The 27,412-nt window shown below is 53.3% G+C and overlaps 13 protein-coding genes across 13 annotated transcripts; 6 read left to right on the top strand and 7 right to left on the bottom strand.

Moving 5' to 3' along the window:
* Positions 1-1,137: 1,137 nt before the first annotated feature.
* J4E78_010305 (uncharacterized protein) lies at positions 1,138-1,800 on the bottom strand (the record flags this gene model as incomplete). The annotated part of the gene is made up of 1 exon (XM_049370883.1): positions 1,138-1,800. One exon carries the CDS (start codon positions 1,798-1,800, stop codon positions 1,138-1,140), a length of 663 nt encoding a protein of 220 aa, XP_049217468.1.
* Positions 1,801-2,622: 822 nt separating this feature from the next.
* J4E78_010304 (uncharacterized protein) lies at positions 2,623-3,764 on the bottom strand (the record flags this gene model as incomplete). The annotated part of the gene is made up of 2 exons (XM_049370882.1): positions 2,623-3,703; positions 3,757-3,764. The coding sequence occupies 2 exons, from the start codon at positions 3,762-3,764 to the stop codon at positions 2,623-2,625; spliced, it is 1,089 nt and encodes a 362-aa protein (XP_049217467.1).
* A 609-nt stretch (positions 3,765-4,373) lies between these two features.
* On the top strand, positions 4,374-5,129 carry J4E78_010303 (uncharacterized protein; the record flags this gene model as incomplete). The annotated part of the gene is made up of 2 exons (XM_049370881.1): positions 4,374-4,954; positions 5,006-5,129. The coding sequence occupies 2 exons, from the start codon at positions 4,374-4,376 to the stop codon at positions 5,127-5,129; spliced, it is 705 nt and encodes a 234-aa protein (XP_049217466.1).
* A 535-nt stretch (positions 5,130-5,664) lies between these two features.
* On the top strand, positions 5,665-8,565 carry J4E78_010302 (uncharacterized protein; the record flags this gene model as incomplete). The annotated part of the gene is made up of 2 exons (XM_049370880.1): positions 5,665-6,029; positions 6,141-8,565. The coding sequence occupies 2 exons, from the start codon at positions 5,665-5,667 to the stop codon at positions 8,563-8,565; spliced, it is 2,790 nt and encodes a 929-aa protein (XP_049217465.1).
* A 476-nt stretch (positions 8,566-9,041) lies between these two features.
* Positions 9,042-11,298, bottom strand: J4E78_010301 (uncharacterized protein; the record flags this gene model as incomplete). Its single annotated transcript, XM_049370879.1, has 6 exons — positions 9,042-9,827; positions 9,887-10,118; positions 10,174-10,341; positions 10,407-10,536; positions 10,591-10,795; positions 10,852-11,298. The coding sequence occupies 6 exons, from the start codon at positions 11,296-11,298 to the stop codon at positions 9,042-9,044; spliced, it is 1,968 nt and encodes a 655-aa protein (XP_049217464.1).
* Positions 11,299-12,215: 917 nt separating this feature from the next.
* On the bottom strand, positions 12,216-13,293 carry J4E78_010300 (uncharacterized protein; the record flags this gene model as incomplete). Its single annotated transcript, XM_049370878.1, has 2 exons — positions 12,216-13,116; positions 13,169-13,293. 2 exons carry the CDS (start codon positions 13,291-13,293, stop codon positions 12,216-12,218), a joined length of 1,026 nt encoding a protein of 341 aa, XP_049217463.1.
* A 596-nt stretch (positions 13,294-13,889) lies between these two features.
* J4E78_010299 (uncharacterized protein) lies at positions 13,890-14,408 on the top strand (the record flags this gene model as incomplete). The annotated part of the gene is made up of 1 exon (XM_049370877.1): positions 13,890-14,408. One exon carries the CDS (start codon positions 13,890-13,892, stop codon positions 14,406-14,408), a length of 519 nt encoding a protein of 172 aa, XP_049217462.1.
* Positions 14,409-16,017: 1,609 nt separating this feature from the next.
* On the top strand, positions 16,018-17,935 carry J4E78_010298 (uncharacterized protein; the record flags this gene model as incomplete). Its single annotated transcript, XM_049370876.1, has 2 exons — positions 16,018-17,625; positions 17,702-17,935. 2 exons carry the CDS (start codon positions 16,018-16,020, stop codon positions 17,933-17,935), a joined length of 1,842 nt encoding a protein of 613 aa, XP_049217461.1.
* Positions 17,936-19,043: 1,108 nt separating this feature from the next.
* J4E78_010297 (uncharacterized protein) lies at positions 19,044-20,056 on the top strand (the record flags this gene model as incomplete). Its single annotated transcript, XM_049370875.1, has 4 exons — positions 19,044-19,237; positions 19,286-19,360; positions 19,443-19,839; positions 19,886-20,056. The coding sequence occupies 4 exons, from the start codon at positions 19,044-19,046 to the stop codon at positions 20,054-20,056; spliced, it is 837 nt and encodes a 278-aa protein (XP_049217460.1).
* Positions 20,057-20,176: 120 nt separating this feature from the next.
* Positions 20,177-22,227, bottom strand: J4E78_010296 (uncharacterized protein; the record flags this gene model as incomplete). Its single annotated transcript, XM_049370874.1, has 4 exons — positions 20,177-20,963; positions 21,010-21,859; positions 21,914-22,102; positions 22,224-22,227. 4 exons carry the CDS (start codon positions 22,225-22,227, stop codon positions 20,177-20,179), a joined length of 1,830 nt encoding a protein of 609 aa, XP_049217459.1.
* Positions 22,228-22,787: 560 nt separating this feature from the next.
* Positions 22,788-23,584, bottom strand: IMP3 (Small subunit (SSU) processome component; the record flags this gene model as incomplete). Its single annotated transcript, XM_049370873.1, has 3 exons — positions 22,788-22,943; positions 23,022-23,390; positions 23,540-23,584. The coding sequence occupies 3 exons, from the start codon at positions 23,582-23,584 to the stop codon at positions 22,788-22,790; spliced, it is 570 nt and encodes a 189-aa protein (XP_049217458.1).
* A 220-nt stretch (positions 23,585-23,804) lies between these two features.
* Positions 23,805-25,580, top strand: J4E78_010294 (uncharacterized protein; the record flags this gene model as incomplete). The annotated part of the gene is made up of 3 exons (XM_049370872.1): positions 23,805-23,927; positions 23,994-25,433; positions 25,491-25,580. The coding sequence occupies 3 exons, from the start codon at positions 23,805-23,807 to the stop codon at positions 25,578-25,580; spliced, it is 1,653 nt and encodes a 550-aa protein (XP_049217457.1).
* Positions 25,581-25,935: 355 nt separating this feature from the next.
* Positions 25,936-27,377, bottom strand: J4E78_010293 (uncharacterized protein; the record flags this gene model as incomplete). Its single annotated transcript, XM_049370871.1, has 2 exons — positions 25,936-26,097; positions 26,175-27,377. The coding sequence occupies 2 exons, from the start codon at positions 27,375-27,377 to the stop codon at positions 25,936-25,938; spliced, it is 1,365 nt and encodes a 454-aa protein (XP_049217456.1).
* Between the last annotated feature and the right edge of the window lie 35 nt (positions 27,378-27,412).

Raw genomic sequence — 27,412 nt, 5'->3', positions numbered from 1 at the left:
TCGAAGCACGCAAACGAGCTGTATGACATGCTCTTGGGACAGTTTACCACGTTTATTAGGTACGAAGGAGCTCCTCGTGGTCGCATGATCCTCAGCGTCATGCCCTCGCTGGAGGACCGCGATAGAAACCTAGATGTCATTGGCCTCTGAAGATGAAATCGACTGCTTGCGTTCCCTGCCCAGGTGATCAAGCCTAGCAACTTACAACCCGCTCGCAACATCCGTCTACGAGTCAAGAAGCGCGCGATTTCGGTATGAGAAACTGGTAACGCGCAGAATGCTTATCGCGCATGATGGCTACCTGGTGGCTGGGTGGAACGCCCCCGCTCCCGCAATTCCCGCGGCGCTCTTTCCGATTGGGTCGTACTCAAGTTTGCGGTTTCCCCGATCTGTACTATTGTATAGTCGCCGACATGCTGGATGATAATATCCCTTTGCGTCCCCCGCAATCACTATGTTAGGCAACTATGCGTTGGTATGGGGGGCCTTGGGCCGTCAACTCTGTTTATGCTCTGCTGCGTGGCTGCTCCCCGATGTTGGACCCTCGAACTGTTATTGAACACTGAGATGGGTTACTGGCCTTCCCTGACAGATACCTCACATCCACTTGTTCAGACCGCGTAGGTATTTGGAAAGTGTTTCATACCGAGTGGCACAGCGGAGGACACTAAAATGACGAAAGACCACGATGCGTTCAAGGCTGTCGAACAGCAAGCCACCGCTAGCACAACTCAACATTAATAATAGGCCGCTTGTGATCTACATACACCTTAGGTATCACCGCATGAGCAGCAAAACTTAGGTACCTGCTGAGCACTTTCGCCGAAAGATACACATCCAAGGCTACAGTAGTCTCATGCAATCTCGTCCGCACCTGATATGCACCGAGCGCAATTTAACACTTCACCAGCTGGACTGCACATTTGCCGCTGCGGTTCACTGGAATCGATCCTTGATTTATAGTGTGTAGCAAAGTAGACTTCCAACGTACGAGCGATAGTCTGAAGCAGTCAACCCAGATTTGAGCTACGTCAAGCATGCTGCGCAGTTGAAACTACCTGTTTGTACTTCTTCCAAGCGACTCTCTTGCATACCATGCAGAATACCCCTTCCATCTCCATGCCGTACATCCATCGTTCAACGCGTACCGTCATGCCCGCTTGAAACATCCACCTTCCGCCCAAGAGCGACCCCGTTGCTGATGTCTATAGCCTTTGACTGCGTCTCTTCCACATCCTCTAGTTCCACACCCTTGAAGACATACGACCCCATACAAACAACAAAGCCTGCCAATTCGAGGGACACTCCCTGCACCGTGCGAAAATGAATGTGTAACATCGTATCCCAGCCCGCAGGATCAATATGCGTCCAATGCAAGCGCAGTGATCGCGTAAGAACGACGATGCCGAGAACGACGAGCGATAGACCAGGTATATACGCGTAGCGCCACGGAATGAGCTTAGCGATGCTCCGGAGGACCTTGTTTGTGCGCTGTTCGGAATCGGTCATGACTATGTGCCTTCCTCTCACATCTGGGAACTGCAGGTCCCTGAAGGTAAGCCAGACCACACAGAGATGGGCGCCGGCTTGAGATACGAAGTACCCAAACACGAGGACGAGCCAGATCAAGAATTTGTAGTATCCGCCTGGGTCCTGGTGCGTGCAAACTGTGTGCAATGCGTGGCCGAAGGTGAGGAAACCGAGCAGCAGGATGTACAGGCCGGGTATGTAGAGGTAGCGGAAGGGGATGCGATAGAGGACTTGGAACGTTACACTGTTTGTTGTTGAGGTGTCGTCCATCTTCAATCGCGTGTAGATGTGTTGTAGATGCGTGGGAGATGTGTCGTGTATTCTGGTAGATAGTCGCCCCTCCGGATCAGACGGCACAGTGGTTCGAGGAAGGCATGCGAGCTGTGCCGCATAGCCTCGTTGAAGACGATAATCAGTATGACAAACTGCGACTGAAGGCACGTCTTGTAAGCTAACCGGTAAGACGCTATCAATTGGTTTATTCCGCACCCGATTGTAACTGCCACCTGACAGAGTCAGTGCGACTCAGCTCACTGAACGATGTGGCGACCAGTCTCACGAATGCAAGATTGTCGGTCAGCCTGAGGTCTCTGCAGTCATCAGCAAGCAGTCTATATGAGGACCCAGAACCCGATTCATGCGATCTCAACACCACTGCTATGCGTTGATCAACCCCAGTACAAAGATGGCTGGGGTCTAGCGGCACTGCGCACTTGCTCTTCCCATTCAGCACAATCTCTTCGGGGTTTGGAGGCAGGGGCACAATCGCGCAGCCTTGCTTCTCGAATTGGTCAGTGAACTTTCGATCTAGGAATGGATAATGGAAAGCCTGAAGTTGGTGAAGCGTAAGATGCCCAACCAGGACAAAAGCTCGGTTGTTTGAACTCCCGCAACACACACTGGATCCACGATGATTGAATCCGCTTATTATGTAATGGAAGGGATGAGAAAGACGTTGATTGATTAGAAACCGAGCCCGGTTTTTACGACACTTTCATGATCGTAGTGTGTTGAAGCCTAGTGAATGGTAAAAGGACACCAAACGGATTGCCCGTAATGGCCTGCACTCATGTGCAGTGTATCGGCTCGCTACTAGATGAAAGCCTTCTGAAACTCGTCGTGGCGCCGCTCACGATGCCTGTGGCGGTCTCCATCGCGCTCCCTGCTCTTGCTATGAGCTCGTCGCTTGTCGCTGCGATGCGAAGACCTATGCTCATGCCTGTCACGGCTACGACTCGGGCTCCTATGGCGATGCTTCTGGCGCGAGGATGAGCAGGCCTCCTTCTTGGGTGTCTGATGCTCGTCATCTTCCACCTCCCGCCTCTTCCTTTTCAGATGCCGACTCCTTCTCTCCTCCCGCTCTTGGGCTGACCGTAGCTCCATTAGTTCACGGTCGCGTTCTGCAGCCCATTGCTTCCTATCCTGCTTCGACTTCTTCAGTTGTGCCTGCGCTTTCTGCATGAATGCGAAAGGGTCGTTCGTCGATATGCGCGCCTGCTCCCGTTCTTTGCGACGCGGGTCCTCGTTTCCCCAGACGTTTTTGTTTGTGAAGCCTTCATAGAGTGCCACATCTTGCTTCTCACCTGTAGTGGGTGCAGGCTTTTGTACGGCAGCGTACCAGGGTCGGTCGATACCACCCCTTCCTGCTGCATTGGAGAAGCGCATTGTGAATTGGTCTTCGATGGCCTTTTCTTTCCTGCGTTTCTCCTTCTCTGCGTCCGCATTCCTCCCACACTTGATGGCCTCTTTCATGTCCACCGGGAACAAGTCAATGTGGCCAGTGTGGTCCTCCAACGGGGCATCGGATGCGGTGCTCCGTAGCTTCAGCACTTTCGGGTCTTTTGCCTCTTCGTCAGGCCGAGCCGTGATGGACTTGGCCATGCGTATATCAGCGTCGGTATCATCATCACCCGCAAGCCTCCTCCTCTTTCTGTCATGACCGCGATCATCCGTGTTGCCTGAGCGCCTTGATGACGGCGCCTTTGTGGGTTCTTCTGCTGGCAATGGTGGGGGCGTCCGGCCTCGAAGGATGGCGGCGCGTCGCTCAGCATCGAGTTCTTGCTTGCGCTGGTCATCAGCGGCTTCGCGGGCAGCAGCGGCGGCCTCGTCGGCCTTGACCCGCGCGATGTTGTCGGAGTTGTAGACGTTCCATGACTTCTTGCCTAGCAGATGCCTGTGGACTGTAAGCGACTGCGTGTGCAAAAACTGTGGTGATACTATACTGACAAAGGCATGGTGATAGACCTCAAGGACACAGAATCAGAGAATGAAGTGTGCCGCACATGGTCGGACTCGCAGGCTTCTTAACTGTGGGCAGCGAGGTCGGGTGCGGAAACATCGCGGTACCCGTCGACGCGAACGGGAGCTGCCTTGCATTAGCGTCAAGCGGGGAGGCAAGCGCAAACCATGGTGCCTGCCTTCATCCCAGCTCCCCCACACTGCTATTGGCATAGACCAAAAAGGCGACTGGGGCTTTTTCCCAAATCTATCGCGTTTACGGTGTCGATCTGGTCTCGTTCTCCTGAACCAACGCTTGCAATTGTGTCGTTGCTTCTTCCTAGCGTGCGTCCACTCGCGGAAGGTTGTCCCAACCTCTCTGGGCGCGTCGTCTAGACCTCTGCATGAGCTCCCAAGACGCGATCCCTGCCTACATAACAGGACGTGTAAGACCATGTACTACTTGCAACTAAAACTTTGCTGAAGACGCCATCATCCGCACCAATGCTTGCATCCTCGTTCGGTACATCCTAGCTAATCATTGATTGTTGCTTTTTGGCTCCTTCCTACCGCGGCACTCCTCTTCCGAAACGGAGACTTTAGACGAAAAGCACTTCACCTTCACCATGCCAACCTGGCTCGTTCACGGCTTTCGGTGGCCCCGCGCCCAGATTCGGATCCATGTCATTCTGCAAAATCTCGACGATGCTGCACCGGAATGGCTAATGGCTCCTGCCACTACAGCCTGTCTGATACAGAACTTCAAGAGCCAATGGCCCCAAGAGATGGCTGCGCTACCTGATTTACGCTTCATCGAACAGTACGATCCCGATGATCTCACCGTCAAGGATCAGCCATACGCCTACGTATGCGATGTAGTGCATGAGATCAAGCTCGGGGTAGATGTGGAGGAGATGAGGGGAGCGGGGCTGGGGGACGACCAGTGGGCGGCCATTGCGGACCTCCGGGACAAGGTGGCACCAGGAGAGAAATTGGGCTGGTTTGTAGTAGTCAACGGCGATATCGAGAGATGGGCTCCGCCGCTGGAGGAAGAAGACGACGATATCACTCCAGAGGCCAGCCATGTATCAAGTCACAGGAGCAGCATGGCACGATCAGACTCAACCCGCAACAAGGAACAGGAACGCCCTTCTTCCAGCCGGAGTTTCAAGAAGTGGTTTGGAGGGAAATTGAGGAAAACGAAGAGGTAAGATGAGCCATAACAAGATTGGTGCAGACGTATGCTGACCTGTTGTAGCGGAAGGAACCTGAGAGGCGATACACCAGAGGAGCCGGTTCCACCATTACCGCCAATGTCACCCCGCTATGCCCTTCAAGCTTCAAACGGAAAGGCGCCCGCACAGAAGAAGACGGCATCGTAATTGCTGATGATAGACGAGTTGATGAGCATGGTGTATCACGTGGTAACGAATAGATATGCGTGTGGTTGCTGGAATACCTAGGTACTATTTCGTGCAGCAGTTTGTAGTCAGAATACAGATAGTTCTTTCATTCTGTCTCCAACCGATGGTCTGGGTACACCGCTAGCTGTAGCAAGGCTTACTCATAGCCATTGTGCATGTGTCTTACTGTGTGTGCTCGTCGCAAACTCACCTTTTGGGTTAGCGTTGGCTGAGTTTCGCGCACGTGACACGCGATTGCCTAGTTCAAATTATTATCCAAGTCGCGACCAACGATTCAAACACGCCGCCTCGGCACCACTGCCACACAATTTATTGCTGATTCCACTAGGAAATTCCCCACTCGCGACCACCGACTCTCTCCCTGTGATACCGCCACAGTTTCCGTTAGACCGCTGCTCCGTCCGACATCGTAAACCTTGCGCAACTTGCGCCGCGCTCCAGCCAGAACCTACAACCACCACATCTGGTCAACATCCCCAGAACCACCGCCAAGATGAGTCGACGCGACTTCCTGTCGATGCCCGCGCCCGAGAACTATGTGGCTGGTCTCGGAAGAGGAGCCACTGGCTTCACAACGCGAAGCGATCTCGGTCCCGCGCGGGAGGGTCCCTCAGAGGAGCAGATGAAGGAGATGCTAGCAAAGCGTGCAGCATCGCTAGGCCAGGCAGCTCCCTCGGCGTATGGTGTCACCGAAAAGAAGGAGGAAGAGAGGGATGAAGAGGAGGATCGATTTCAAGATCCCGACAATGAAGTCGGTCTCTTCTCAAGCGGCATGAACTACGACAAGGACGATGACGAGGCAGACCGCATATATCAGGAGGTTGACGAGAAGATGGACAAGCGACGCAGAGCCAGAAGGTTAGTACCCCTAGTTTCTTTTACCCCATGCCTCTTCCCCTCCCCTCTATCGTTATTTTCGAAGTATTCATCGTGTGTTTTTCCACGAACAGATACCGATGTCCGCCCTAGGGAAGCTCGCGAGCAACAAGAACGAGACGAATACGAACGAAACAACCCCAAGATCCAGCTCCAGTTTGCCGATCTAAAACGAGCCCTCGGTGGCGTCTCAGAAGAAGAATGGGCAGCCCTGCCCGAGGTCGGAGATATGACGGGTAAAGCGAAGCGCGCACGCGAAGCTCGACTGGCAAATTCGAGGTCCTACGCCGTACCGGACAGTGTTTTGGCCGCGGCATCCAAGAGCGGCGAGCTTGATACCACGATATCGTCGGACGCTGACGGCATGACGACGAATCTCGCAAGTATCGGAGCTGCCCAACTGTCTGCCTTGACTGTACGGCTCGACACAGCAGCAAGCGCCCCTGGCACACAAACCACAACGACCTCTGGAACCTCGACGTCTGTGGATCCCAAGGGATACATGACGGCGCTCAACAAAAAGGAAGCTATGGGCGAGGAAGTTCCAGTTGAGGACATCAACCGCGCGCGCGTACTGCTAGAATCGGCTGTCAAGACTAACGTACACAATGGTCCGGGATACGTTGCGTTGGCGCGACTCGAAGAAGTGGCCGGGAAAGTTCACACAGCCAAAAAGGTCATTGCTCGCGGGTGCGAACTTTGTCCCAAATCGATAGTCGTGTGGGAGGAAGCTATCAGGCTGAACAAGGACAATCTCCATAACGCCAAGATCATCGCTGCCAATGGTATCAAGCAAAATCCCAAGGCTGTGAAGTTATGGCAAGCTGCAATCGATCTGGAGCAAACACCAGCGTCTAGGAAAAAGGTCACCCGTCAAGCTCTGGACCACAACCCCCAGAGTGTCGAGCTCTGGAAGACCCTCATTAACGACACGGAAGAGCTGGATGCGGTCCGCTTACTCTTCGCCAAAGCTACAGATACCGTGCCACTTTCGGAGGAGCTGTGGATTTCATATGCCAGGGTCTCTGAACCGGAAGACGCGCAGCAGATTCTCAACAAGGCTCGCAAAGCCATCCCTACCAGTTGGGCAATCTGGATCCATGCTTGCAGGCTACAAGAAGAGCTAGGCAAAGTGGACATGCTGGACATGATCATGACCCGAGCGGTCAAATCTCTGATCAAGGAGAATGCTATGATCAAGCGTGAAGAGTGGCTCTCTCAAGCTGAGATCTGCGAGGAGCAAGGGAACACCGGCACAGCTGCTGCAATCATCAAAGCGACTGTGGGCTGGGGTCTCGACGAAGATGATGAGCGCCGAGACGTCTGGCTCGAAGATGCCAGGAGTGTTCTCAACAGGAACAAGCCGGAAACAGCCAGGGCCATTCTTGGCTTTGCTGTCGCCATCTTCCCATACAGTACGACGGTTTGGCACGCGTCCACCGATCTCGAAAAGCATCATGGTACAACAGATACCCTCCTCAGTGTCCTAGAGCGTGCAGTTAATGCCTGCCCCAACTCGGAGTCACTGTGGCTGCAATATGCTCGAGAGATGTGGCAGTCAGGGAACCCTGAAGGTGCCCGCCAGGTTCTGGGTAGGAGTTTCGAAGCTCTACCAGGCAACGAAATGCTGTACACTCGCGCTGTTGACTTCGAGGTCGACGCTGGTAACTACGAGCAGGCACGGAGCTTCCTGCAGATCGCCCGTGAATCAGCTGCTACCGATCGTATATACATGAAATCCGCCGTCCTCGAACGGCAGTTGGAGAACTACGAGACAGCAATCGACATCTGCAACCAAGGTCTGCAGAACTGGCCAGGCAGCTGGAAGTTACATGCCATCAAGGGCCAAGTCTATGAGCAGCTATCGAAGTTACCGGAAGCTCACGAGGCATTCAACATTGGCACACGTGCCGCACCAAAGGCACCCGTCTTGTACATCCTCCTTTCCCGATTACAAGTAAAGCAAGGTGCAGTTGTCAAGGCCAGATCAACGCTAGACCGTGGCCGACAACAGAACCCAAAGAGCGCAGAAATCCTCCTAGAGCAAGTCCGTCTCGAGCGTCGCGCGAACAACACAAACGCCGCCCAACAGCTCATGGCCGGCGCCCTACAACAATGCCCCAACTCCGGTCTACTATGGGCAGAGAAGATCATGCACCTCGAAGGTCGTACCCAGCGTAAACCCCGCGCCCTCGAAGCCATCAAGAAAGTCGAAAAAGACCCCCTCCTCTTCGTAGTCGTCGCCCGCATCTTCTGGGGTGAGCGCCGTCTCGACAAGGCCGCAACGTGGTTTGTCAAAGCCGTCACCCTTGACAGCGACTACGGCGATGCTTGGGTCTGGTACTACAAGTTCCTGGAACAACACGGCACAGAGGAGAAGAAGGAGGAGGCGTTGAGCAAGGCTGCTATGGCGGAACCTAAGCATGGTGAGATTTGGCAGAGTGTGGCGAAGGATCCGAAGAATGCGAGGAAGAGTGTCGAGGAGATTTTGAAGATTGCGGCGGCGAAAGCGGAGTAGAATGTCGCGGTAGAGGGAATATTGTACGAGTAGGTCTGTGTTTAGCAAATTTAATGACTCAGCAATTCTGAAACCATTGAGATATTTGGCAAAAACACACATCTTGCTAGGGTAGGATCGCGAGGTGTCTTGACACATGGTCCCCATCGTGGGATTCTCTCTTCTGTAGGCCTTTTGAACGCATTTGGTTCTAGTCAGCTAGTGAATTAATACAGGCAGACCCAAATCACGCATATGTCCTAATGCATTGACAAGTGCAAGCTCAGTCATTGTAATGAAGAAACGCTTACGTAGTCAAAGCAAACAAGGATATCTCATTCTTCTTGTTGATACTATCATCAACACGGGTATAACGAAGTCGCAGATGAGCGCAAAAGCAAACCCATCAAAACTCGACTAGAAACTCTCCTCCACACGACAACAATGCGCAAAAGGGAAGATTGCAACAACTCGTCGTGCTCACATCAGGAAGACGCTCACGTCCTCATCACCTCATCCTTCTCCACAATCTTCTTATCCTCTACACCAGCAGCACCTCCACCACCACCAAGCGGCTCATCAACATAATCCGCATGCCCACCCTGCTCATGAAGTTCAAACAGCGGCTCCATGGGCGCGACATCCTGACGCAAAACACGCTTCTTGAGGTACCACGGCAACTTCTTCGTGTAGTAAGCCGCGAACTGGCGATTACCAACATCAAAGACCGTGTCCAATTCCTCCAGCGTGAGCGCCTTGGTCTCAGGCAAGAGGAAGTAAGCGTAGAAGAAGCCGAAGAAGTTCCAAGCTGCGTACCAACAGAACGCACCCGTTGGTGTGAAAGCGGCCTCAAGAGCCGGCCACGTGAGGGAGAGGATAAAGTTGAAGCCCCAGCAGGTAGCTGTGGCGAAGGACATGCCGACGTCGCGGAGGTGGAGCGGGAATGCTTCTGCGGAGTATGTAAAGGGCACGGGGCCTTCACCGGGGGAGTAGACGGCCATGAAGACGTAGATTGCGGCGGCGATGGATCCAAGACGTTGCTGGGATGGCGTGCCATCGGGATTCTCGGGTAGGTAGAAGGATAATCCGCACCAGAGAAGACACAGACCCATAAGAGGGAAGGTCGTAAGCAAAAGGTTCCTGCGGCCGAATGTATCGATGGTGTAGATAGCTGGGATCGCGAAGAGGAAGTTCGTTACGCCGGTGCCCATGGATACAAGCAAGGCGTTGGTCTCGGAAAAACCGGCGGATTCGAAGATGGATGTACTGTAGTATGCGATGACCTGATACTACTGTTAGCGACTGAGATAGCAAGTGAAACCAAGGGATCTGGAGTGCGTACGTTGACTCCGCAGAATTGCTGCATGAACATGACGAAGAAGGCGCTTTGTGCGGCGCGACGGTTGCGGCGGACGATGAAGAATTCTTTGAACGGGTTTCGGCCCTCGCGTTCCGCATTTTCAATCTCAAGAAGCTTGTACGCGTAGTACATATCGCGTGCAGCTTGGATCTTGTGCGCGCGTAGTCGACAAAGTGAGTTGAACGCCTTGTCGTATTTGCCTTTCTCCATGTACCTTTGGTTCAGATTAGCTCAAGGCAAGGCCTATGGGCTGCGAGTCGGAAACTTACCAGCGCGGCGATTCAGGGCAAAAGTATACTTGGACGCAGACAATCATTGGGGGAATACTGGTGGAGGCCAGCATCCACCTCCATGGCGAATTCGGGCCGCCAATGATTGTAACATCCTGAAATGCGACGGACACGATGAAACCCAGCATGATGCCGAAAGCGGTCCACCTAAAGACGGGTGTACGAAGTCAGTGTTTGTCTCACACGCAGTTCGTACATCGGCAATTACTCACATCTGCCACATCATGGTAAGGGCTCCACGAATGGTCTTTGGCGCGGACTCGGCGGCATAAACGGGCGTAGTCGAGGACTTTGCGCCGACAGCAAATCCGAGCATGAAACGCGCGACGAGGAGATTGGGCCCTATCGCAAAAGTAAGCTTTCAGTTGCACTTCTTCTTGATGCGATAATACTCACAGCTCTCAGCGGCCGCCATCCAGATACCGGTGATGAAAGAGATGATGCAAGAGATGAAGATGGTTCCACGGCGGCCAAAGAACTTGTTCAGGGGTGCATTGGACCAGCATCCGATGAGACAAGAGCAAAGGTAAGGAGCCCCGTTAAGCAGACCGCGAAGCCACACCTGGTCTTCTGTGATTCCGAATTCTCTGAAGTAGAATCCCTGGATAGGATGTTAGTGGCGGAACGTGATGAGATGGGAACGGCAAAGCAACTGACCTGAGCACCGTTGACAGCCGTCTGGTCCATTCCTTGCACAATGGCAGATCCAGCGCAGAGTACAACCAAGAAATACAGCATCTTAGGTTGAGACCACCGATGGGTAACCTCGTGTCGCAGCCAGTCTTTCTCTTCGGTGGACAGTTGATTGACGTATTCGAAGCCGTCGTCTCGTTGGCCTACGCGAGCAATGAGAGCGCCCTTGCGGAACTCGTCCTGGTACTCCTGTAGGCCCTTCTCAACACACCATGCGTCGACATCGGCTAGGACATGTTCCTCGCTATAACCGGCTAGGGGGTTCCTGAGCTTTGCGGCGACCGAAGCCTTTCGCTGCGGAGCAGCGCCGGCATGTTCATGATGCTGTCCGGCACCAAAGTCGGACTTGTCACTGCCCGATGATGAGAAGTTGGGCTCGGTAGCCTCGATGTCTGGCTTTCGACGAGACATGGTGACGACTGATCTCAAGTATCGCGTCTAGATTGGATCTCCTGGGGGGAGTGGAGATGCTGATCGCAAAGTGGAGGAGTAGAAAGACACACGACCAGATGCCTGGGAACCATGACAGGTCCTGTTATATAGGGTATCCGGGGCACAGTTCACACCCACATTTTCTCCATCAAAGAGCGGGTCAAATCCTGCACCAGGGTGACAATCCCCATGTTTTCTCCACACCATCCTTCTCCGTTGCACTGGTTGGCGTATGCAACTATACATCGAGATCAGACACGGGGCGGCCGCGCCGAGACGTGGAGTTGTATGTTTACCCAAGATTATCCAAGAAGACATGTCTGGGACGATGTCATTGTGGGCACACGCGCTTGTTGGTTTCTCGGCGGAAGCTAAATCTATACTTGGCAGTGGAGCGCGGCAGGGCGTTCTGGGTAGCCAAGGAAGCACGTGAAGTCTCGTCGTAGCTCGCCTGAACATTGTTGAGCGTTCCGACCAATAGGGATTTTGTCGGTAAGGCTTGAGGGAACAACGTTGTGGTGAACGATTACGACGCCACATGACGAGCTTGGCGTCAAGCGGAATCCGCACTTGGCGCAGACCATCTTTACCAGAAATGGCATCCCGTCTTATCGACTATCGGCACCCAATTCCGGCCTCGACTCAAGGCTGTCAGCGCTCTGCATGCTCAGAAATAGTGAGCCTGAGAAAGTAACGTAGAGAAAGATTCGGTGGGTGATAGAAAGGATAGTATTCATTGCTGGCTCGTAGGAAAATGCGATTGTTACACTTGAAACCTGGAAGCCTAGAAATGAACAAGCAGGTTGTCTTGGGAGGGTATTGACGAGCCGTGCGAACCGCTGAAAAGCCTGTAAAGCTTGAGCTTAGTAGAACACTTCTTTCGATAGTATGAGGCTTCAGTCCACTTGGGCGTGGGTCCACGCGCCGCGCAGCAGTAGATTGTCCATTTCCTTGGAAACCGTCTCGTTCGAGGCCTTGAGCTTCAAGTAGTGCTGGCTGGTCCTGCGTTCGTCCTCCACCCAGACATTAGTGCCATTCGGAAACAGAAAGTTGTACCCATTTTCGTTGCCGTACTCGAACCAACTGCCCAGGCCCCTGCCCGCATACACCATGGTCAAAAAGTCCCATGAGTATTCGGAGTGATTGTAAGACCCCCAGTACTCCCAAGCCGATTTAACTGGGTCATTCGGGGGTCCGCACACAGTAAACCGTGCGCCCGACAGGACTTCGACGCCCACCTCTGCGCCAAGGAAGGTCATCGGAACACAATCGGGCCATGTGTTGATGACGTGTGGTGCGTTCTGAATCGCGAAATTGTACTCCGCATCGATGGCTGGCTCTTGCGAGTAACCCCCACCCATAACGACCAGTTCCTTGACCTTTGTCTTGACAAGCTCGTATCCATCCAACACGGAGTATTTATCGCTGGTCGTATTGAGAAGACCAGACAACGATCCCATGAACCCAATCGACACGATAGTCACACTGTTGTTCTTCGCTTCTGCCAGCGTCTTCCGATAGAGCTCTACTGGATCCCATGTCTTATTGACTTGTCCATTAGGCACCGAGCCGCCGGACCATCCAGCAGCGACCTTGCTTGCATATTCTCCTCCGAATGGTTCAGGCGATGTGATGTTCGTGTAGGGTCTCGGCAGCCCAATGGGGACGGAAGAGTAGCCGTAGTGGTTCACGATTGCCGACGCAGCGAAGGCAGAGTACGTCGAATTGACGTTGATGTTTACCGCGAGGAGGTTTGTATTCGGTAAAGTGCAAGCGAGGAGTAGCGCTGCGGTATCACTGTGGCACTGTCAGCTATGCGTTCAGGTTTTACGTGGTACAGGACACTTACTCAATAGCTTCAAACAGATCAGCATCCACAAACAAATTCTTCGTCTCTGGTGTTACACTCGACGCGACTGAGATCGCAAACGACAAGACTGTCAGCCAACAGGGCAGCGCGAAACGTGGAAACATAGCGTCGCAGACTCAAGTCGACGGAAGACAGGAAAAGAGACCGGAGAATATACGGAAACCAGCAAGAGGCGTAGTGTTGCGAATGTGGCGGGATCCCACGGTGTACAAGGAGGAAATACTTAACCTTTCAGTCTACTTGACTACTGCAGTGCGACGCCCCGCCATCGGATCTCCACAGTGAAAGATTTCGGCGATAAACGGCAGATCCAGTTTCTTCATTGTACAGTAGTGCGCAGATCAGATCGAATGAGATGTCGCGATCGTGGTGTACAACATGCGGCGTGCGATAAGGGCGTGTGCAAGGGTTGTGTCGCGTTTAGGCATTTCGGTGTCATCCCGGACGCGCACTTGAGGTGACCTGGGATGTATTTTCCTCGTTCCCTTCATCGCGCTCTTGCTGTGGTACTGTGATGCCGTGGAGCTAATGTGGTGGTCGAGTTCAGATGACGTGACGAGATCTGTGATGATCGCATCCGCAAGCTCGGAAGCTACGAAGGCATCACTAATAAGAATCAGCATTCGCCGGTTTCTTCGACAAAAGATACTTTGCAGGCCATACTCCAATTGTACGACACAACTGCCAGAAAACTACAGATATGCACAAACTCGCAATTTACTTGGCCGCATCGCTGCTAGGGTTGACTGCCGCTTATCGCGAATGTGCCGACGCGAAAGACGTCATCGCCAAGCTTCAACTCGAGCCGAACCTAGAGAAGGGCTACTTTCGACAAACCTTTCAAGATGCCAGTACCATCGGCAATCGCTCATACTCAACCGCCATCTACTATCTACTCGAAGGCGAGTGCGGTCCATCTTACTGGCATCGCGTTACCGATGCTGTCGAGATATGGCACTTCTACGCTGGCGCCCCACTGAAGCTGGAGCTATCGTGGGACAACGGCACTGCGACTCAAGAGCAGATTCTAGGTAGCGACATCTTCAATGACCAGGCTCCGCAAGTCATCATCGCAGAAGGCCAGTGGCAGCGGGCGACCAGTTTAGGCAACTGGACGCTGGTAGGCACGACGGTCGCACCTGGCTTTTCCTTCGATGGTTACGAGTTGCCGGGACCAGAGTTCACGCCAGACGACGGCCATGATTCCAACAGTCTGTAGCGAAGCAGGGACGCGGATACGCCCTCGAATCTAAAGAGGCTCTATGACCTCCAAGCTTGCCACATTGTCGACGTAAGGCTGCCGGTGATGCCGGAGTCCGCTAGGCTCACCGACTTATCCACCACAACTCAGTTCGGCAATCGCTCGCAAGCCCAACCTCCGTAGACACTCGCAAGAAAAACATCAAAACTAAGACGAAGAAGTGCATGATTGCGCACGTGGCACCCAGCTTTGAAGCCCTATTTGGTTCGCTCCATATACCAACATTTATAGCTGCAACATCCATAACGTCTGACCAAAATTCCCCATCACAACTTCATCACGGCTAGTATGCTTTAAGAAAACAAGAGAAGGTGTAGATCTTTTGGTTCTTACTTTGTCAAGAGACAGTGGGCTGATCGGAGCGCGCATATTGTCCGTGGGATTGCCCGCTGCCGGACTTCGCTTCCTGGCGGCATCCAGACCGTCCATTACGCGACAAAATGTCCGAAAACACCACTCCAGGCCCTTGCTATGTTCATGGAAGAGGACGCTTATCCTCGGGTCTTCAGATGCATCAGCTGTGGCGCGCCTATTCATGGTCTATCTCCGATTAAGCCGCGCGAACGAGGAAGTCATCGGAGATAGGCAAGCTCACACACCAAAACCTACCTCAATAGTATCAGATGATAGTATACAGACCACTGGTATCTCCTCGTGATGACGCAGTCTTCTCTTTACGTTCCGATCGCACCCCCGAGAGTCGACCGCTTTAGTCCGCTCGCGAACGCAGTCATTCTGATACCGATCAATCTACCATAACACACACACTTGATTATACGCGCATTGAACTGTTCGTGGTGTCAGAAGCTGTTACCTGTCGAAGTAACACTACCTTCTGGTATCTCTAGTCGTATGTATGATTTAGACAACATGCTTCCTAGCATGAGCGTTCACAAGCCGTACTTTCCGCGCCACTTCAGCCCTTTCCAAAATTTCTACTACAATCCGATGGTGGCTCACGGCTGAGTAAGCTACAAAGTACAGACAAGAGGAGCGGATTGGCTGCGGACTTTGCGCAAGCCACGACGTGTGATCTAAGCGTAGCTCCTCGAAATCCTCTGCTGTCCGGCCGACACTTCGAGCACTGGGTTGCCGCATCCTTCCCGCCGCCTGATGCAGATACGGTGTGCCCTAGTCAGGAGTGAGCGATCAATACCCATGCTGACTGTGTTCGTGTATGACTACGAGGTCATCCATCTCCATCACCGTTTGCCCACATTCACATTCGAGCGAGGCGTTCCATACAACACGACATCCGAATGTCAAATCTCCGTTCTTCGCAGCTCAAAGTCATACTGCCATTGTCTTCATTCGTGGACATGGCGAGAGGGTGGGTCCGTATTCCGCCATGGCGTTTGTGGAAGCAGTCGAGTGAGCAGAAGGGCTATTGATCATCTGTGCTGGAGCATGAAGGCCGTCTATGATGGAATCAGATATAAGAGTTCAAACGATCTGCTCCATTGCTCCACAGCAGCATCTTCGGCAGCGTTCTCGCTTCGCACTGTTGTCTTCTTTTCTGTCGATCTTTACAGCCTATCACTCGTTATTTTCATCGCATCAAGTCAAGATGAAGTCTTTTGCCATCCTTGGGACGGCTCTCTTGGGCCTTCTCGCTCCAGTAACAACCGCGATAGCGATCCCGTCTGAGACCACTGAGCTAGCACCTTTCACGCCAAAACGAGATGGCCTCGAGGAACGTCAGTCGTCATCGGCATGTGTCAACGGTCCCACTACGAGGAATTGCTGGACCAATGGATTCAACTCTTCTACGGACATGTACACCTCCTGGCCCAATACCGGCGTGGTTCGCTCCTACAATCTACGCATCGAGAATACGACTTGCAACCCTGACGGTGCTGGCTCAAGGGTTTGCATGTTGATCAACGGAAGAACTCCAGGTCCCACCATCGTTGCCAACTGGGGTGATACCATCAGAATCACAGTTCGCAACATGCTTCAATCCAATGGCACTTCCATCCATTGGCACGGCTTCCGCATGCTTAACAAGAACATCCAGGATGGTGTCAACGGCGTTACCGAATGTGCGGTAGCACCAGGTGACCTCAAGACGTACGAGTTCCAGGCAACCGAATACGGCACGACATGGTACCACTCGCATTTCTCGCATCAGTACGGAGACGGTGTCGTCGGAACATTCATTGTTAACGGTCCTGCCACCGCCAACTATGACGAGGACCTTGGAGTTATGCCAATCACAGACTGGTTTTACAAGACCGCCTTTCAAGCAGCCTCCATAGCATTCCAGAATGGGCAAGCTGGATTGGGTCCCCCTGTACCCGATAACATCCTGATCAACGGCACTTCTAAGAACGCAGCTGGGGGTGGTGCTTACAACCGAGTGACGATGCAAGCGGGTAAGCGCTATCGTCTGCGACTTGTGAACACCGCAGTCGACACCAGCATGACTGTAAACCTCGACGGCCATCCCTTCCAAGTCATTGCAAACGACTTCGTCCCCGTCGTCCCATACAACACCACCCACCTTCAACTTGGTATCGGCCAACGCTACGACGTCATCATCACTGCCAACCAGACAGCTGGAAACTACTGGTTCCGTGCCGACGCCAACGGCCTTTGCCAGTCACGCTCCATTCTCCCAGGACGCGCCATCTTCACGTACCAAGGTCAGACAGTGGCTGATCCCACCTCAACTGCTCCAGCCAACCCCTTCACAATCTGCGCTGATCCAATCACCACCCCGAAAGTCGCAAAGAACGTGCCCAGCACCACATTCGCCGCCCAAGCCAAAAACCTCCCCGTCGCTTTCGGCCCAGTAGCAGCAAATGGCAACACCGTCCTCTGGACCATCAACGGCACGTCCATCATCATCGACCCCGGAAAGCCAACCGTCCAATACGTCGCAGAGAACAACAACAGTATCCCGCAATCTTACAACGTTGTGCAAGTACCATCGACCTCGGCATCCACTTGGACTTACTGGGTCATCCAGCAAGCTGTAGGCGCACCGCCCATCGCCCATCCTATCCATCTTCACGGCCATGACAGCTATATCCTTGGCGGCGGTGACGGCCAATTCAGCATGGCAACGCACTTCAGCTCGCTTCGCTTCACCAACCCACCCCGTCGCGACGTTGTTCAGCTCAGAGGAAGTGGGTGGCTCGTTCTCGCATACCCGACTGATAACCCTGGTGCTGTAAGTAAACATTCTCATACCCATGAATTCCCCAACGTCGCTCCCAAAACAACATATGCTAACCCCTTCTCCCCAGTGGCTGATGCACTGCCACATCGCCTTCCACGTCGGCATGGGCCTCGGCATCCAGTTCCTCGAGCGCAAATCCGAAATCAATCTTCCGGCTGCCGGCTCTGAGTGGAAGCAGAATTGCGCGAACTGGGCTGCTTATAAGGCTGGTACGACGGATGTCTGGCCTCAGGATGATTCTGGTCTTAAGAAGCGTTGGCCTCCTCTTGTTGAGGGGACTTCGTCGTTTATGCTGGACTAGGCTGAACACTGACGTGTTCTTCCCTCGCAGGAAACTCCGAGGGCTAGCATTACTTCGTCCAACTACGGGCGGTGCGATGCTTTTCTACTCGCGACGCTTGCTGGCAGCGGTCCGGACTTTCCTAGAGATTGTTTCTCTTCTTACACTCCTTCAACCCTATTCTGACTTTACCCCTTCTTTCTCATACATATCTTGTCATCGCTGCTCTCCACTTTGTCTGGGGGGGCGACATGTAAATACTTGCTCCGCTATTTCCACCCTTCTTGTAGATATTGCAATGACACCCCATTCGCGAGAGTTATCCGAATTCACACCCTAAACTATGAGCGACCATTTTATATTGATAATCTGTATGGCGTCCAGGTCCTCAAGCGCATACACGTCGCTAGTCTATCTCACCACCGCAGCCACCCAAGGACGCAGTTCATACCTCCACTCCACCCATCTTCACCCCAGACCCTTTCCGCATCCCATCCCATCTCGATTCCCACCCCCGAATCACCCCACCAATCTCCATCCGGCCATCGCACGGTGTTGCAGCTCCCGCTTACCACACCCAAGCCGTGAGGCACGTCTTCCCGTCCCATCCCAGCCAATCAACGCCGTCTCAGAAATTGCCGGGTAAGCCCAGCACAAGGGTAGCGAGCGGGGCACACCCGACCTCCACCACCGCATTCAACATGCTGACCATCGTTTTTATGTTCCCACAAGCAAGCTGTAGCGAAGGAGGCTTTTCGGCGTAATCGTGATATATATCCAGCCAGTTGGGAGACAGCTGCGTACTGACCGAGCCGTGGCGGCGGTATTCTGCGAATAGGACTGTCGAATAGTGTACACGGAGACCGAGGCGCACGGCTTGGAAGACGGGGGAGTGAGATGGATAAGTGGTTGACCAAGAAGAGGGCGCTCGAGATGTCGTGTTCCCCACTGTGCATGTGCGTGTGGAGGAGGAGTGGTGAGCGATGGCGGACAGGGAAGCTCTCGAGTTGATAAGCGTGGAGTACCCTGAGTTTGTGCTCGAGCTACAAGGCCATCGTATGGTTACTACAGTACTACATTAGTTACTCTGCCTCACCCGTGTATTGCAAGCATACCTACTCCAACCACCATGGCGACAACAACCGTGACCTCGCACAGCACAGACTCCGATCGCATCGACAAAGAGCCACATCTCGCACACACATCAACCAACATCTCAATCAGCCCAGAGCTATTCGAGAAGTTGTATCTCGCGCCGAAGACACCACATGCAAATGAGAACGTCGGAAAATATGCTAATGCGACACCTTTGGGCTTCTTGGGGTGAGATCCTCTTTACGGAGTGGACGGTATCGATACTAAGAATGGCAGATTCGTCATCTCAACTTTCACATTCTCCATGGTACTAATGGGTTGGGGCGGTGCCGCCGGAATGCAAGCAGTCGTGTACGTCCTTCCCTCCCTCACCCCTTCCCACTCCCCTCACTCCTCCCATGCCCCCCTACTCCCCCTATTAACACCCTCACAGCGGCATATTCTTCTTCACAGGCCCCCTCCTCCTAACCCTCTCCACAATCTTCCTCTGGATCCAAGCCCAATTCTTCCCCATGATGGTATGCGGTCTCTTCGCCGTCTTCTGGCTCTCCTTCGGTATGTTGCAACTGCCCACCCTCGGTCTCGCCGCCGCCTATTCACCGACTGGCGATGCAGCAGCAGGGATGGTGAGCAAGGAGATGAACGCAGTAATTGCGTTGTATTTGCTTGTTTGGGGGTTTGCGCTAGCAACGTTCTGGCTGTTTACTATCCGGATCAACATGGTCTTTGCGGGTATCTTCGGGTTTGTGACGGTCGGGGCTTGGGTGTTGAGTGGAGCGTACTGGGCGTTGAGTACGGGGGATTTTGATAAGGCGTTGAAGTTGCAGAAGGTGAGTTACTCTGGCACTTTTGAGGGGTCGTTACTGATGCGTACAGGCTGGTGGAGCGCTCTTGTTCATAGTAGGTCTGCTGGGCTGGTACATGCTCTTCGTTATTATGGCTGCAGAGATGCGCTGGTCTGTATGTCCGCCTGTCGGAGATCTGAGCAAATACTGGGCGAAGACGGATGTCGAGATTGGTGCAAATGCGAGCGAGAAGAAAGACTGAGCATGAGATCGTGTCTTTCGAGAGGGACACTGATGTTATGTAGATGGTGCGGTAATACTTCGCATGTAATTGCTGACGTAAAACCTTTCCACAAGGACGCAGCTCGACGAGCAAACGAACTCATGGCCCTACAGTCCCCGCGACCTTCTTTTCCTGCAACTCTTTCCTGTCGCGTCTCTGTACAGCAACGGTCTTACTGGTGTACTTTCTCTTGTCTACCGACGGAATGAAGAACGCGGCGACCACTCCCAGCAGACCGAACGCCAAGGCCACTAGATACGACAAATGCGCACCCTCCAAGTATGCTTGCTTATTCCCCAAACTGGCTGCAGCTCGAATAGCAGGAGTTATACCTGGGATAGCTTGGTACTCGTCAGCTGTGTTCGCTCTCGCCGCGGTGATCAACCTAGTGACGATATCCGAGGAGAGATTGAAGGGGGCGAGATTGGCACGAACGCGCGCAGGTAAGGCGTCTCCGTACTTGTTATTCGTGACATTCCCAAATATGGCGGTAGCGACAGCGCCAGCAAGAAGACGAGAGGTTCCTGCAAGACCAGCTGCAGTGCCTATATCTTCCTGGTAAACGATCCCGAAGCCTACCAAGACCATGCCGTTCAAAAGGTTGACAGAGGTACATGTCGAGATGATGACTGTCAGGATGATTGACTTGACCGGATTGTCCATTGTAGAAGTAGACATGGCACCGACACAGGCTGTCTGCAACGCGACGGCGAACATGATGACCCAACGTTGGTGACCGATGACTTTGCTAAAAGCCACGATGATGCCACCAATGATGGTTCCGAGCGGCAGAACTTCGGCGTATAAACCTTTGGATATCTCGTCGGTAGCGTAAATGAGTTGGGATAGGCGTGGCCACAAGGTTGCGTTCGAGTAGTATTGCATTCTGTAATCTATTAGCATAAGCCATATAATCGAGTGGATCAACATACCCGCCTATGGCCATGACCAGCATAGGAACAGTGAAGTGGCGTAATGCTCTGAAGAGACGTGGCGGGAACAGTGGTGCTGTTAGATTATAGTAGGCTTCGTAGAATCCCAGGCCGATCAGGGTAACCAGTCCGATGATGATGGGTGCGAGAACGGTTGCCGATACCCAAGGAGCCTGAGATCCACCCCAGCTGACACCGACGATGAATAATGTACACCCGGCCAGGAATAGGAATAGTCCCAACCAGTCGAACTCGCGCAGAAGTTGTCCAGCAGTCTTGCCATGTTCAGCCTTCTTATCCTTCCAGGATGGCGGGTGGTAGAAGAAGAACAGAAGGGCAAGGTTGATAGCCTGGAAGCCTATCATGACATAGTAACAAATACGCCAGTTGCCCGTCTGCTTGATGATGACCCAACTGACCAGGGGCATGATCTGTGCTATGATCGAGGCGGCGTCGAACAACCCAATGGTAACATGACGATATTTGCTCGGCACGATCTCTTGGACAGCACCAAAGGCCATCTCCAGGAAGCCGGAACCGCAGCCAAACAAAGCACCGCCGGCTATCATCTGGTTGATGCTTTGTCCGGTTGCTGAAACGATACTGCCGATGATGAGAATGATAGCTCCGGCGATGAAGAACCATCGTCTGCCAAAGATGTCTGAAAGTCGTCCACCAACGGTGACAAACATCGCGCCACCAAGGTTCCACGATATCGTAATCCAGGTGTATCTAGGATCTGGACCAAGATCGGCATTGATATACGTGAGGATCGCTGGTGGGATGAGGAGGCTAAAGAGGTAGGCGTTGTAGCACATGGCCATGGACACGGCGGCCATCAATGTGCGAACTGGAATGAGTTAGATATGACTGGTGGCCAATCCGGATATTGGGCATTACACACAGGTCATGCCGACATCTTCACCGGTGGTTTGTAGATGGCGGATGATCTCTTCGTTGGCGTCATTGCTGGAGATGTAGTTGTCGTGATCCGATGTATTCGTGCTGTGCTCGAGCGCTTCGATGTGTGCCACCGAGGGCTCGCGGTCTCCTTTCGCAGCCATAGCGTAGCAAGCGACAATGGAGAAGAGTACTACGAAGTACTGAAAAATATCCGAATCCAGAGCTGGAGAATCAGCACTGTCATAAATACCGTCCCGCTGTTCCTAGTGTGATCCGTCAGCTACCCCGGAATTCACCCCAAACATCCCCACCCATGCGTGGAGATAGCGACATGGCACTTATGCACATGCAAGCGTCTCAAAATTCTAGTACACTTGGGAGCGTTGTACCGATATGAGCATAAGCACTGTCATTGCCGGTTTGGGTAAAGAACTGCATGTCGTATGGCGTCAGTGAGGGAACATGATTAGTCACGGCTCCTTCAGTCGGAAAAACATAGCCAATGCCGACTTAGTATACCCGGTGTTGGCTATCGTTGTCCTGTGTGCGCAACAGTCAGCGGAGGATTACGCACTGGAGTTCGCATTGCTGTGGGTTTTTTAGTGTCCCCCCGAGCGCATGGTGTGCCATCCATCCAATGCATCTCTTCCAAGCTCTGTTCTCGTATGCGAACGCCCTTGAGAAAGGACATGTGATCGCATTCGCTCATTCTCGTAGGATGAGACGTGGTATCATCTGATACGCTGCGTACTTGAATTGCGATGGCAGGTATAAGTGGAAGAACAAAGATCAATTTTTGCCATAGCTGGATATCGCGAGTACGTCGTAACGCCTTCAAATGCTGTATCCACAAACGCCATACAAATAGGGAAATCTCATAGGGCCTCGAGTTCGAAATCGTCCAGCTTGTCGCGGTACTTCATGATGTTGCGCTTAATCTTGGAGGAATCGACCCATGTGACGAAATCTTCCATATTCCTCGAGACCAGATACGCTGGGTCTGTGATGACGTCGGTTCCAACTCTTACATGCTGTGTGTCTGTTAGTTCCTGATTGTGTCCAAAGAGGCCAGGTCTATAAAGACCATGTTCGACGTCCAGTGTGCTTACCCCTTGTTCAACGAGTGTGACAGCAGATTGTACATGATCCGCCATACGTAGCCGGGTCATGACGACAGGCAATCTCCTCCGTGCGAATGCGCTCACTGTAAGCTTGTGCTCGACATCGGATAGTTTTCCACGGCCGCCGCCACCAGTACCTAGCAAGCCCATCGAGAACAGCTTCTCCAGTATCAGATCCTCTTGCTTGGCGCGGAAGGGATCTGATGGGTCGAGATTGGCGATTCTGTGTGCAAGTTGTCGCAATGAGCCGGCGAGCTGGTTGTATTTTCGGTAGTCGTCGCGTCCTTGGATTGCGTAGCGGCGCATGACGGCGGCTTCTCGGTGGTCATTATCGCTTTTGTAGGTGTTGAAGTCGACCTGTCAAAAGTGTTAGTGCCTCTTAATAAGTCGTTGTCTCTCCATGTATAGGAGAGAGCGCCGCTGGGCATGGCGAGAATAGCGGCTGTTCGCGCGGCGGTCCCGACGGCGATGCGCAACGGTGGTGGAGTGGAGCAGGTGGTTCATACCTTCTTCAAGAGCTTCTGCTCATGATGCTTGAGTTTGCGCACCATATTGACGAGGTTGTAATGGGATTGTCGTGGGTGGTGGGTCGTGAGTGCTTGCGATGGCTTCGCGACGACGATGAAGATCCAAAGAATTATTTGACAGGGGTGCAGCGGGCGCTAGCAGTAGCGCGACTGCCCCTCCAATGACGCGTGGGGTGCATCCAAATTACTTTTCACTCTTCGAGTCAAACATCCTACAGTCATTCCTCTGAACGCATCCACGAATATGCCGACAGTTCACTTGCTCGACTACGTCGCCGGCAACGTCCGCTCCCTCGTCAATGCCATCGAGAAGGTTGGCTACACGGTCGAATGGGTCAAGACGCCCGCGGACGTGCCCTCTGCCGAGGTACCACCGCCCTCTCACCAAGACGCGCGCAACAATTGACAAGTGCTGATGCAGCATCGCCCCTAGAAACTCATCATTCCTGGCGTCGGCCACTTCGGCCACTGCATGTCCCAGCTAGAGAAAGCCGGCTACGTCGAACCCATCCGCGAACACATCAGGGCGGGGAAACCTTTCATGGGAATATGCGTCGGCGTTCAGGCATTGTTCGAAGGCTCGGAGGAGAGTCCTGAGGTGAAGGGTCTGGGTGTCATTCCTATGCGATTACGGAAGTTCCAGGACGCAGACAAGAGCGTTCCGCACATCGGATGGAACAGCGCAAACACATCGCGCACCGGAGAAGTCACGGATGACTCATTGTACGGGCTGCGACCAACGTCCAAGTACTACTACGTCCATTCCTACGCCGCGATATATGAGGAGGGTCTGTTGGAGAAGGATGGCTGGGCAGTCGCTACAGCACGGTACGGCGACGAGGAGTTCATCGGCGCAGTCGCAAAGGGAAACATCTTCGCCACACAGTTCCACCCTGAGAAGAGCGGCGCAGCAGGTCTACGCGTGTTGAAGGCTTGGTTGGACGGCAACATGTCACAGAAGCTACCGGAAAAGCCATCAGCAGCCGAAACAAAAGAAGGCCTAACAAGACGCGTCATCGCCTGCCTCGACGTCCGAACCAACGACCAAGGAGACCTCGTAGTAACAAAAGGCGACCAATACGATGTCCGCGAAAAGGAAGGAGCCGGCGGCGGAGTGCGCAACCTAGGCAAGCCCGTCGAAATGGCAAAGAAATACTACGAACAAGGCGCCGACGAAGTCACCTTCTTGAACATCACATCCTTCCGCAACTGCCCTGTAGCCGACACACCCATGCTCGAGATTCTGCGCCGAACCAGCGAAACCGTTTTCGTTCCTCTGACGATCGGCGGAGGCATACGCGACACGGTAGATACGGACGGAAGCAAGATTTCCGCTCTCGACATCGCGACCATGTACTTCAAGTCGGGCGCAGACAAAGTAAGCATAGGCTCTGACGCCGTGACCGCAGCGGAAGAATACTACGCGCGAAGCAGCAAACTCTCTGGCACCACGGCCATAGAAACCATCTCATCTGCCTACGGCAGACAAGCCGTCGTCATCAGCGTAGACCCCAAGCGCGTATACGTCCCCTCGCCCGACGCGACTCCTCACCACACTATCAAAACCACAACTCCAGGTCCCAACGGCGAGGAATACTGCTGGTACCAATGCACCATCAAGGGCGGACGCGAGGGCCGCGACTTCGACGTCCGCCAACTCGTCACCGCAGTCGAAGCCATGGGCGCAGGCGAGATCCTGCTAAACTGCATCGACAAAGACGGAAGCAACAGTGGATTCGACACAGAGCTCATCAACGACGTCAAAGACGCGATCAAGATCCCTGTTATCGCGAGTAGTGGCGCAGGACACCCGGGGCATTTTGAGGAGGTGTTTGCGAAGACGAAGACGGATGCTGCGTTGGGTGCTGGAATGGTGAGTATCCATTCTACTTTCATTCCGAACATGGATATAGTGACTAACATGTTGCAGTTCCACAGAGGCGAATACACAGTCAAACAAGTTAAAGACCACCTGCAAGAAAAGGGACAGGTCGTGCGGCCGTTCGAAAACGATATATAAACATATGTTTCGACTCCCAAATGGAATCCCTGACTATGCCCTATCTAGTATTTCGTAAACATGTATATATACAGAAGTAGAGTTGTATCTCCGCCAGGCATCGATCGTGAAACGAGTAGACCCGCGTCAGCAAGTTGCCCCATCGTAGTGCCAGCACTCCAGTACCATCGATGCCGTAAAACATGTCCACCATTGTTCTCGTCAGATCCTGGATGCGTTGTCCTCATATCGCGAAATGCCGCGTCGTTGCCATGTATCAACCTGCAAATGGTATTCATACAGATATTCTGCAAATGGCTCAAACGAAGATGCTGCTTTTGGATGAGTGTCGTTTTATATGATTCCGAGTCTTTGTTCACTTTCTCCTCTTCATAACCTTGGTGCACATATCCACCAATCCGGTCTTGGCTTCGCTTTCGGGGAAGAAGGAGATAGCCTCGATGGCCTTGTCGACGTAGTCTTGTGCCAGAGCGCGGGTTTGCTCCAGACCCGAACTTTGAGAAACGATTTCGCGAGCCTGTGTCAAAACGATTAGCACTCCTCCACTCTTCTCAACTCTCCCCGCACAATGCGGGCATATATTCCAAGACTTACCCTCTGAACATCCCCCTCCTTTGAAAACTTCCTCCCCACCAGTTTCCCCAAACTACTCTCCTCCTTCCACGCAAACAACAACGGCGCAGTCGCAAGTCCCAATTCCAAATCCGCACCCGCTGGCTTCCCGAGCTCTGCTTCGCTAACCGTGTAATCCAGCATATCGTCTACGAGCTGGAATGCAAGACCCAGGTTCTTTCCATACAGATACGCCGCCTCCACGACCTCGGGACTCGAGCCACCCAGGATAGCGGCGGCGCGACAGCTCTTCGAGATGAGGGACGCGGATTTGAGGTATGTTTTTTGGAGGTAGTATGCTACTGTGTCTTCTGTCCAACTGGGGTTCTTCTCATCGCGAGCCGTGTTTTTGAGCTGCATGAATTCGCCCTCGACGAGGTTTGCGATGACGGTAGCGAGGAGTTCTGTGACTTCTGGGTCGCGGAGACGGGCTAGTGCGACGGAGGCACGGCCAAGCAGGAAATCGCCTGCCAGAACGGCCATTTTATTGCCGAATTCAATGTTCGCGCTGGGTGCGGCGCGGCGGGAGACGGAGTGGTCGATTACATCGTCGTGGAGTAGACTAGCTGTGTGAATCAATTCTGTGATTTCCGCGAGGCGGCGTTGGGAAGGGAGGATATCGCTGTCTTCAGCTGTATACGCAGAGTCATGTCGTATACTGCTAATAGGACTTTGATCCGGGTTCTCATCTGCCAGGATCCGTGGATTGGTAATCGAGATATCCGCGCTTTGACTCCCAATTCCCAAGTCCCGTCTTGAACTCCGCGGTGTGAGGGCTGTGGCTCGGCTCATGAGCAGGACGAGCATGGGGCGCACGTATTTTCCTTCGCTCTGGGTGTAGTACTTTGCGACGGTGTCGAGGGTGGGGTGCCCGGATCCAAGTAGAGATCGTATGTTTCCGGTGAGGAACTTCATCTCGCGGGCGACGGTTTGGAAGGGGTCCATCTTGATGGGCGCATCGGGTGGCGGCGACGACATGACGTTTTGGGCTACGTGGGCGGCGGCGGCCCAGGAGGACTGGTTTCGCCGCCGCGAGGGGTGGTGGAGGCTTGGTGTCGCATTTTTCTGCGTGTGTACTGAGCGGGCGAGGGCGGCGTTACGGTAGGGACATGTTGACATGTGCGGTAGTGACGAAGTTTGCTGTCGCGCGATGGACGTCGCGAGCCGGGGTGTGCGGCTCGTCATGGGGGGTTGGGCCGTGAAACTTTGTCTGAAACGGG

The sequence above is a fragment of the Alternaria triticimaculans genome, assembly GCF_023758025.1.
Source record: "Alternaria triticimaculans strain BMP 0046 chromosome Unknown scaffold_29, whole genome shotgun sequence".
In the NCBI taxonomy this organism is placed as follows: Eukaryota; Fungi; Ascomycota; class Dothideomycetes; order Pleosporales; family Pleosporaceae; genus Alternaria; species Alternaria triticimaculans.
This window is presented reverse-complemented; position numbering and strand designations above follow the sequence as displayed.